Here is a 10,658-nt window from a genome sequence, read left to right on the forward strand (position 1 = left end):
GTTCGCTAGAAAACAGGGGGTTCGCTAGAAAAGGGGGATTCGCCCGAACCATAAACCCCCCCCCCCCTGGCTACGGGCCTGTAGAGGCAAGAAGGTGAAGTGGGGAGGGCCTCGATGATTAGGTAAGGGGGAGCTACCTCACAAAATAAGCTCCCGACAAGGAGTCCATGTCCCCGATCTATGAAGCCTCTCCTCCCCCTGGTTTGGGGGGTGGAGAATTTAATTTGTCGGGGAATTCTATTTATTAAAAGATAATAAGATTTTATGTTAACTATGGGATTCTTTATTTAAAAAGTCTGGGTTACTAACCTCTGTCGGAGGTACCAGCCCCCTTGTCGGGGAAGAGCTGGCACACCACTGCAACCCTTACGATCGTAATAGTATACAACACCCTTGCACATACGGTAGCACTGCTCGCACTAAATAGTTGTTTGTTAATCCCTAAAATTTGACAGCTTAGTAAGGCGTGCTTGAATTATACTTTCTACACTCGAGATTTGATTTTTCCGCAACGACCTTGCTGGAAATTCCCAGCGGAGTCCAAGCGGGGGGTCCAGGGGTCCCCAGCTAGCGCTGCTGCTGAAATAGGGTGATTTTTAACTACTTGAGCATGATTTGTTTTGGTAAGCGACCTGGGTTGAGTATTTTGTGGAGGGGCATGCGCACCCCCTAGATACGCCACCGATGTGAGGAAATTCGAATGGAAAACAATTGTCTTGAAACGACTTGGGGTATGTGGGTCGTGTCAATCAAAGTTTTGCCAGTTTGTAAACTATTATTTACTTTATATTTTATAAATGTCATGACTTTCTGTTGATGGTTAATGAGCAAGTTTTACTGGAATAAACACTCCTTAGAGAAATGAGCAATTGCACAGGTATTAATGCAGTAGTTGGAGGAATGATGATGTGATAGGGAGTGGTTTTTGACCACTAAAAGTGAGGGCAACTAACTGGCGCCTTGCAATTTACTATGGCTGGCTGCCTCTTACCATGGAGGCATTAAAAACTTCTTAATTTTTTAGTGTAGTTGAGTAACGGTACACTCACCGGAGTACCCACATTACCATTGAATATATTGTGGTTTTGAGTATGAGTGAAGACTACTACAAGACTACCTCGGAAATACACTCATTAGTTACGTCCTTTTATTTATCTGGATGTATAGGGGGAGGGGGAAATTAGGCAAGTACAGCATATTGTAATATACTGTCTATCCATGGTCATCACAAGGAATAATCACTAATTAAAAACAGAAAATAAAACTAAAAAAACATGTACTGTAGTACTTTTTAAAGTACTAAATGTTTTTGAGTTTTATTTCAGACTCCATTATCCATGGCGATGCTCTCAATGCATCTTTATCAAAGTCCTATGATTGGGTAACTCTTGTCCAATCAGCAACTGATATTCACGTGAATTGTGAATGTTCATGCTTCCTTCACGCGCTTCAACTCGCAGGCCAATGAAAATGAATAAATTCGTACCATGTGATGTAAACACGATGTAGCCCGTTTTCTCTGTAATGACAAAACATTGTACGTTCATGACTGAGTATCTGATTCATAATGGAAAATATTTTTATTTTGTTGAACCAACCGTGATTGAAGTTGAATATTTTGCATTGGAAGACATTTACTACTAGTTCATCATTTCATAATACACGGAAATAACCAAGTTAAGCTTTTAGTAGGAGGGATAACTCCGATTGATCACAATGTTTAACAACATGCTTTCACCCCATACAACTCATCTCATAGCGGGAGGGTAAGTACTTCTGTACCATCGATGTTTAACGTTGGTAAATTTGGAAACCTTCTTCAAACTAATAACACACAGACATCGAGAATTCTAAATTAGGACTAGCCTATGTCTAGTATATTGTAGCTCGTCTAAACTGAAGTATGGTGCCACTTTCTAAAGTACAAACAAGGCTACGGCCAGCCTTGCCCTTTTTAACAATACGTTGACCTGGATAGAAAAGAAGGCGCGTCTGACCATGCTCGTGGGACTGGCTAAGTAAGGCTTCAACTTACAAGGTTTACAATGGGTTTGAAGCTTACACTACGCTAGGTACTGTAGTATTTATTTAGAGGCCTTGGCCACATACAACAAGAAAGATGAGAAAAGTGATTGGTAATCAAATTCTACTGTTCAGTTAAGAAGAAACGGTACTTGATTGAAATTGAAAGGATTGCCAAGGCTAGCTAGGCTAGGCCTAGTCCCTTCTCTTACTCTACTACAAACAAGTACTTCTACAGCAGTACTATTAAATTCTAGGCTAATCATAGATGGCTAAATAATGCAGTTACAATAGATATGTTTCATTTAGCCTAACTAAGCCTGTAGAGTCCTATGCAATGTTACTGAAGTTACAAATATGAAAGAAATAGTAAAAGCAGATTTTTCTTTAACTATAATAATACATACATGGCAAGTTATAATACAGTAGTAGGCCTATATACACAAGATCAACAAATAAGCTCACCACCACACACAGGCATCAGTAGAAAGGAGGGGTGTCAATTTTTTGTAACCCAGATTATTTGTAACTCTGCTGCAGACATTTTCTGATTTGCAATGTCTTGGTTATAAAATTTCCACAGCCAAGTTAAAAAATGTCAGAGTAACAAGAATTCAAAAAGCACAGAAATGTTAACTTGCCATATTTCCTCAGCGCCTTTCATAATTTTGAATTGGCGATATATGATTTATTATTGTTTGCTATAGAAAGAAATACAAAATTTGAATAAAGAAAATAAGAACAGCCACTTAGCAAATTAAAAATAATGTTTTTTCATGATTCTAAGGTTTTTTTTGTTGGTTATAACTGCATAATTTTTCCACTTTAGTCCTGGCATATATTTAGCTTCATTACAAAGCAATTTAATGAGAGTGATAAACAAAGTATAGCTAGAGAATTTCATAGTAATAAGTGTTTGTACCACGGTACTAGTATTTGCTTAAACTGGTATCCGCCCAAATTGGCTTATTCTTTTTAAACTTCAATTTCGTTTTCACTGCAATTTTGCTTTTCCTATGGTGGATAAGTAATCCCTGACTAGAAAAGGATGTCCAGAAGTTAGAGTTCAATAATCTTTATTTTATCATTTTCAGGTGTGGTGGGACACTTGGTGCTATCATCACTTGTCCTCTTGAGGTCGTAAAGACGAGGCTTCAGTCATCTCAAGAAGTGCGAGTTGTCCAAGTGGCATCAACAGATGGCATGACACATAAACAAATCACGAGAACAAATGTCGGTCTGATATCTGCTTTAAGGTAGGTAGTTTATGGTAAACAATCAAAATTCTATTTTCTTCCCTATTTATTGTGCGAACATGAATATGAATACTGTATGTGAACATGTGACCACTATATGATTTCCACGGCAGTGTCAGTAATTCACCTGGTAAGCGCATGCTTATCATTTAATGACTGCATGTACACACTGAGCATGCCCCATTATTCTATTTATTATATCAGTAAACATATGCACCTGACCTATTTTTCTTGCCAAGTACAATATTTATTTATTTAGCTTGGTAAGATAATCACTTTGCAAGGGCCTTAGGTTCAAGTTCATAAAACAGTGATTATTATTATTTATTTTCACAATCAAATAAAACTTGTTTCCAATAGCAAGATCTGTTTTAGATCTTGTTTATATTTATTTATATTCTTAATTTTCTACTTTTATTCTATTAGGAATATTGTTAAAACTGAAGGCGTGTCTGCATTATTCCGGGGACTCGGCCCAAACTTGGTTGGGGTAGCACCGTCAAGGTAAGCGTTACTAAGTATAAAATAATACAATTTGTAAAGTACTTTAGAAAATTTGGCTATAGGAGTTGAATCCCAATTTAAAATATATTTTACTTTGTAGACTGTGAAGGTAATTTAATAAAAGACTGCTTAACAGTGGCATTCATGTGAAAAAATTCATTAAAAAATAAAAAATTAACAAAAATATTATGTGAGCTCAGCTACATAACAAGTCTTTTAATAGGCTATTTATTCATACAACCCCAAGGTTTTTGATTAAAATACTTCCCCTTCTGTTCTTATGCATACTGTATTGTTAGAGCACTGTCCCTGCTTCATTTGCTGTATCCACTTCAATTGAGGACTGGGCCCATTCATGCATTAAATTTTGTTCGTTCATTCATATTCTTTTTATTTAATTTTTAAAATTAATTTGTTTTATTTTTTTTTTAATTTTATTTTTTTTTAGGTTTATAGAGTGCTATAGTAAAGTGTGCTCACAGAATCAATTTATTTCAACAATGTATTGAGGGTGGTCCATCCAGCCGGACCTGAATGTTCCTAGTAATGCAAAACTAATGGAATTAAAGCTTGTTTGTAAAGGCCACTTGGTGAACCTTTTCAAATAATTAAAAATTATGTTCCAATGGAAATTGAATACAGTTATATCTTCCTTTGTGTTTGCCTATTCTTTTACAATGTAAATATTTGGATACTAAAAGCCAGAAAGTAGGTCCCTGCAAATCATTCAACACATCATGTTTACATGACCCAGTGCCTAGCAGCCTTTGCCCTTGCACAGGGATAACAATGATTAACCTTGTCTTAGTGAACAATTGTTGTTCAAAGCATGGCCAAACACTTTACCTCAAACAATTGTAACTAAGAATTTTCTGGTGTTGAAATGTCCGGGTTAAGAAATATCTGCGGCAGAGTTTAAAAAGTCTGTGTTACGAAATTTCTGCCACCCATATGAAATTCTTAAATTATACCAAATTGTTAATAGTAGTATAAAGTGGATTTACAGTAATCTAACTACCATTTGTGTTGAGTCTTATCTCTTATCTTTTGATATTCATTAATCTTCATGCAATTGTACCGGATGTGGTCAAATATAATAAATACAGTACATAGTTTAAAGTACAATCATAAATAAAGGTAATTTAGGTGGTATAATTAATTCTAATGCCTTGAAAGTGGCAACATCCTGAACACTCATTCTTGATTGGCCATAATGTTTTTGGAACCGCATTTCAAACTTTCATTTTAATTGCTAAAACAATGTTCTGCACACCATAACTATTTTAATGCTTCTGTTTATATGTATTGAAAGACCTAATTTTTAATCAGTGGTTAAAAATTTAAACAGGTGTATAGATATGCAGTAAAACATCCTTTTTACGAACATCAATTTTACGAATGGTCTTTGCCCCTGATGACATCATCAGCGACCAATTATTACTGTAAAAAAGTCATTGAGCGCACATGTTTACGATGACAGACGAGAGTGTTGGGGTCAGCAACGTAATTGACATCGTGAATGCGAGATATGATCGCAAAATGCATGTAAACAACACAATTCGGCGATCTAACAACTAGAAAGAACACGATAGAAAGAGCCATAAAACATACAGATGTTTGAATAAGAGTTAAAATAATATTTTGTTAAGTGGAAGAATAGCAGGGATTAAAATAATTTGGTTTTTACAAAGGTAAATTCAGCTAGGCTCTAGCGCGGTAGACCACGCTGCTGCACTGTCGATGCGTGCTAGGCCTGGCCGCCGTCAGCCTACTGGTGCTCAATGGTGGGGATAGCTAGGCCTATTATTTGGAAACTGACAACGGATCTACTGTAGTTGACGAATTTTTCAATTTACAAACACCCCTTGGTGCCAAGGGGTATGTAAAATGGACGTTTTACTATACAGGTTGATAGGTTTATAAAGGTTCTTTTTTATCACATACAAATGAATACATTTTCTTTTTCAGAGCGATCTACTTTTTTGCATACAGCGAGACTAAGGCGTTCATGAACACCAGGTGTCAGCCGGAGAGTCCTGTCGTTCACCTCAGTTCAGCTGCATTTGCAGGTATGTTGTCAAAATGTTATTGTGCAATAGTTCTGTGAATTGCATGTGTTGTAATACATAAATCAATTGATTGCTAAATATACTGTAGGTTTGTTGCTTACTGAGAAAAATCTTACCAGGCACCTTACCAAATTGTATCATATCATTATTCATAAATAATCATAATATAAAACTTATTATTAAACAAATTATTGTGTTTTGGATTGTTTGTTTATTAAATAGTATTGATTAATCTTTCTAATTTAATTTCATTTGTTTCAAATTGTGCTAAATTAGTGTAATTTGAAAAACAAAGAGTTTGGCTTTCAGTGATTTTTTTTTTAGATGACTACAAAATCTATTTTGGAGTTAAGTTGAGGTCAGTTAAAATATTGGTTGGTCCATTCAGTTGACATCCTGTTTAAGATGCGATTTTCACTATACCTTTACATCCACCATCCTGCCAAATTTATTTATAACCTAGAAGGGTTTTGTCAGAGGAAACTGACTTCCTGCAAAGTATAGAAACTGATATCCAAGCATCCATAATGAAAATCAACATTTGTGTAGTTGAATCAATATTTTTATGAAATCCAGTAGTAAAAATAAAATATAAAAAGGCACCATAAATAGAATAACAAATGAAAATATAATAAGTATTCAGGGTTTTTTTTTTTTTTTTTTTTTAAATTATTTTTTTCAGGTTTTACTGCCAGTACTCTCACTAACCCAATATGGTTTGTCAAAACAAGACTTCAGCTTGATAGATCGTAAGTTGATACATTTTGCAATAGACATATTTTGTTTGTTTACTTTCGCTAAAGTACACCTCATTACCATAGAATGGTATGTTCCATTGATGTGTCTCCATGAATGCGTTTCATTGCCCTGCCTACTGTGCTTGTGTTATTCTCCTAATTGTCGTGTATGCAAATTTCATCTCCCCTACTGATCATGTATTAACCACTATTGTATCTATACCACCCCCAGCATTGGCCTACTACTGGGTCTGTATATTAGCCAACCTAGAAGAGAGTCTGTAAATTACCTTGGTTGAACTGGGCATGTAATGGCCCTCTGCTTTCCCTGTACAAGTCCATAATTGGCATAATGTAACTATAGAATTCCCTTTATGTGCCTCTAATAGGCATCATGTCAGACTTCTCTTGGGTAATCTTACTGTTCCAGATTAGATGGGTAATGGTTTTAATTATTATCAAATCCAATCAATAAATAGCCACCTTATCTAGAGCTGCTTAGCATTCAGATTTATAATTCAAGGCTAGTTACAAATGACAAAACATTATTCTACAAGTTTTGGAATGTTATTCTTCTTGTCTTCACCCTCTTTATGTAAGTTGCACAATATCTGACGTTATAAAACACCAAAAAAAAAATTACGTAAAATTCTACATTAACCAATTGAAAGAACATGATACATATGATAATTGTTTATCATGTAACCCAAACGAGATTAAGATATTTGTTTCCTGTTCATTGTATTACCTACTGGGGTATTTGTTATTCTTTATTCACTCAATTTTTTGTGCATTGTGTGAAGCCATTGCACTAGAAAAGATCCAAATATAGTTTTTAATGGTGAGGTCTCATTGTACTTACCAAACAATCAATGAACTCGTTCTCACTTGACCTATGGAAGGTCTGCAAAATTTTAAAAAACTAAAAGAAAACTAGGTCATACAACTGAAGACCAAATACCTGATCAAAAAAAAGAGTAAAAGAATTTTGATCAAATACCTGATGTTGCATTTTTATCTAATTATAGAACAAAAGAAGGAAAAGTTTCCACTGGTTCGATCATCAAAAGCGTATACCAAAAAGAAGGAGTGCGTGGCTTTTATCGTGGCGTGACCGCTTCCTATGCAGGCATCTCGGAAACTGCCATCCATTTTATGATATACGAACAGATTAAGCTCTGGCTGCGAGATGGAAAGACAGATTATGACAACAAAACCTTAAAAGACTTCTTGAGTTTTATGGGTGCGGCGGCCATCTCAAAGTCAAGTGCATCAGTCATTGCATATCCACATGGTAAGTTTTTTTGGTGGTTTAAAACTAGTGATTTTCTTCTTATCGAGTTCATGTAGAATGCTAAATTTTGCCCAGCCATAGCTGGACACTCTTCCTTCCCATGAGGTTGTATCCGCTGCTGTTACCTTTAGGCATGATGTTTTATGTTCTTATAGTGGATGTAGGTGGTGGTGGTGGTAGAATCTGTTAAAACTAGGTCCAAGAAGACGGGAGTGCTTTTCTATCATGAGACTAACAACAATGGACTGCCTATGAACCTTATGATCTTAATGCAAACATTCATAAATTCCTAACACTGATCAATTCTTCTATTGCAGAAGTTGCAAGGACAAGGTTAAGAGAAGGTGGTCATAAATACCGTGGATTTTTCCAAACATTAAGAACAGTTGCGCAAGAAGAGGGTGCCAGAGCACTCTATGCTGGACTTGGTACACACCTTGTGCGACAAATTCCAAACACTGCTATTCTTATGGTGACATATGAATCAATTGTCTACCTGCTCAACTCGTGAGTCACATACTATTCATCTGATTCGCAGTTAGCGTTTGCCGCTGCTTAATGGAGATGATTATGTCCAGGAAAAATTGGTGCAATTGTTGAGATTTTTAAAAGAAAGACATGCTAATAATTAATTGCAAGTTTTGAATTTAGAGAGACTATATGATGTCATGATGGCATCCGGGATGTTGTTGTGGGTCATATTCTTGGGTTCAAATTTGACATGACCAATCTGTGAACAGCTGACTGCTATATTGCTAGACATGATGTGATTTATGTATTTACAGTTAATGACTCGCAACTATAAATATAGGCTTGTACTGTAGAAAACATCATGAACTGAAAGAAGAGTCGTAGCCTTGGACTATGTGAAGCAAAGGTCATTGCGACTGTTGACCTCGTTAAGTCAGTCTTTTGCACACGTGACCCCTGAATGAACCACTTTGAGATGGATGATAACAAATGTTGGTGCTATAAAGAAAGAGGCCAATTACAGATGTATTTATGGGGAAAATATGAGACAGTTGCAGATAGATACACTATGGAAGTTGTTTTTTTTTTTTTTTTATCGAGTGTACAATTTGAAGATGTTCGTGTGCTTGTTCTCAGATTTACAAAATGTCTAATGTTATCAAACACTGAATTATTTCAGGTTCTGTGTTGTGTGTTCCCATTCCTAATCTGTAGTCATCAAGATATACAGTCAGTAACAAATGGATCACTAATAACCATGTTTAAAATTTCACCATATGTTGAATGTACTTTTTGAAATTTGTACTTCAGTATTTAGGGTCAGATTTATCAAACTTGCTTAGCAAAAAAAAAACAAAAACCTAGCTTTAATATTTGCTCAAGTCAGATTTGTCAATAATATCACTTCTGTTTTAAATGTTTATTTCAGTAAACATTACAAAATTTTGTTCTTGCTATTACAAGAAATTACGTAGGTATGATTACGCTGCCCTCCCATGCATTTTTCAAAAATTGTTGACCTATCAAAGCTGCATTATGCCAGTGTCGATACTTACTTTTTCACTATTGTTTTCTAAGCTGAGATTGATAAATCCTTGCCCTGGACATGGACATTAGGCATGTGACCAATAAATATTTCATATATTTGAGCAACTTACATTACTGCAAGCTGACATTTTAATTGCTTAAGCGGAGAGGCACCGCTTTTACTGTGTGCATTTTTAAAACTTTTCTGGAAATCTTACTGTTTGCAAGTTCCTGAATTTTCAAAATCTCAGCTTAGCGTTACCATTGGACTTAACTTGAGTATCTATGTAACAGATCTGTGTCGGGAAAGCCAATAATTTAATACTTCAATAGTATTGTATAACATCAATTTATAGCCATTTGCATTATTAATGACAATATATAGTTTAATGCAATTTAGCAGAGGGTGGGGGTAGTAATTTGGGAAGGGTTGTATGGTGGGAGGAATAGGAAGTTGGGTTGAGGAAGGGTTGTAGTGTTGGTATAATATAATAGGGGTATTTGGTATGTACAGTATTGTATACTACAGTTAGTAATTTACCTCTGTTGTTCAGTTATTTGGATTTTCTTGATTAGACCACAGATCCTATACATCATCTGTATATATAGGGTCTGTGATTAGACAGACACTGTAGCTGTTTGAAGTTTGCAAGCATCTATACCAAATATTCTATTACACAAAACAATTAACAGTACAACAGAAATAATAAGTTTGATCAGATCAAGTTTTACCAACATTTGCCAAAGCAAAACCTTTACTGTAGATGATAGCCTTCTTGTTTTAAATTTCAATATTAATATAGTTTTTATGGATTTAATTTTCTCCCAGATTAAGGAAGTCATTTTTAATTTCACCTTGTGTTATTGTATTACTTCTTAACATTAACTGTTGAAAATATTGTTCATAATATATTTGCTTTAACATCAATATAATTGGCATGTTGTAAGGTATACAAAGTTTTGATTATAGTCAGGTGTTTTGTATAAGTAATCTGCTATTATTATTTTGTTATTTTGATTAATTTCGTAACTGGGTTATATTAAGAAGTTGTTTACACAAAATTATATGTATATATGAGTTTATTATGATTCATATATATGAAATTATTTTATTGATTTATACAAAATTTTACTCCAATGTCATTATTATTTCTTTTATGAGCATTCATATCAAAAACAAAAATAGTTTTTTTAGAACCCATGACATGCTCTCTTATTACCTCCGCTGAGGAAGTTACGTATTCACGTATGCAAAATCTTAGTAATAGATCATCATAAA

General features: G+C 34.9%; 1 protein-coding gene across 3 annotated transcripts; it reads left to right on the forward strand.

The window, feature by feature from the left end:
• Positions 1-1,472: 1,472 nt before the first annotated feature.
• LOC117107167 (solute carrier family 25 member 36-like) lies at positions 1,473-9,933 on the forward strand. 3 transcript variants are annotated; one of them, XM_033248757.1, is made up of 7 exons: positions 1,473-1,766; positions 3,117-3,278; positions 3,705-3,782; positions 5,751-5,851; positions 6,534-6,600; positions 7,617-7,882; positions 8,200-9,933. In XM_033248757.1, exons 1-7 carry the CDS (start codon positions 1,717-1,719, stop codon positions 8,391-8,393), a joined length of 918 nt encoding a protein of 305 aa, XP_033104648.1. In that variant the 5' UTR covers positions 1,473-1,716; the 3' UTR covers positions 8,394-9,933. The 3 variants fall into 3 exon arrangements, with proteins under 3 accessions (XP_033104648.1, XP_033104650.1, XP_033104649.1); XM_033248759.1 differs by lacking the exon at positions 1,473-1,766 and adding an exon at positions 1,966-2,072; XM_033248758.1 differs by lacking the exon at positions 1,473-1,766 and adding an exon at positions 1,984-2,018.
• Positions 9,934-10,658: the final 725 nt, after the last annotated feature.

The sequence above is a fragment of the Anneissia japonica genome, unplaced genomic scaffold, assembly GCF_011630105.1.
Source record: "Anneissia japonica isolate Jap-2015-1 unplaced genomic scaffold, ASM1163010v1 scaffold287864_len1152817_cov193, whole genome shotgun sequence".
NCBI classification, from domain to species: Eukaryota; Metazoa; Echinodermata; class Crinoidea; order Comatulida; family Comatulidae; genus Anneissia; species Anneissia japonica.

Excerpts from the sequence above, each read along its gene's own strand:
- LOC117107167 (XM_033248757.1), top strand. The coding sequence starts at position 1,717 with ATGTTTAACAACATGCTTTCACCCCATACAACTCATCTCATAGCGGGA. Across the intron at positions 3,279-3,704 it reads GGTCTGATATCTGCTTTAAG|GAATATTGTTAAAACTGAAG; the intron begins GTAGGTAGTTTA and ends TTATTCTATTAG. Across the intron at positions 5,852-6,533 it reads CAGTTCAGCTGCATTTGCAG|GTTTTACTGCCAGTACTCTC; the intron begins GTATGTTGTCAA and ends TATTTTTTTCAG.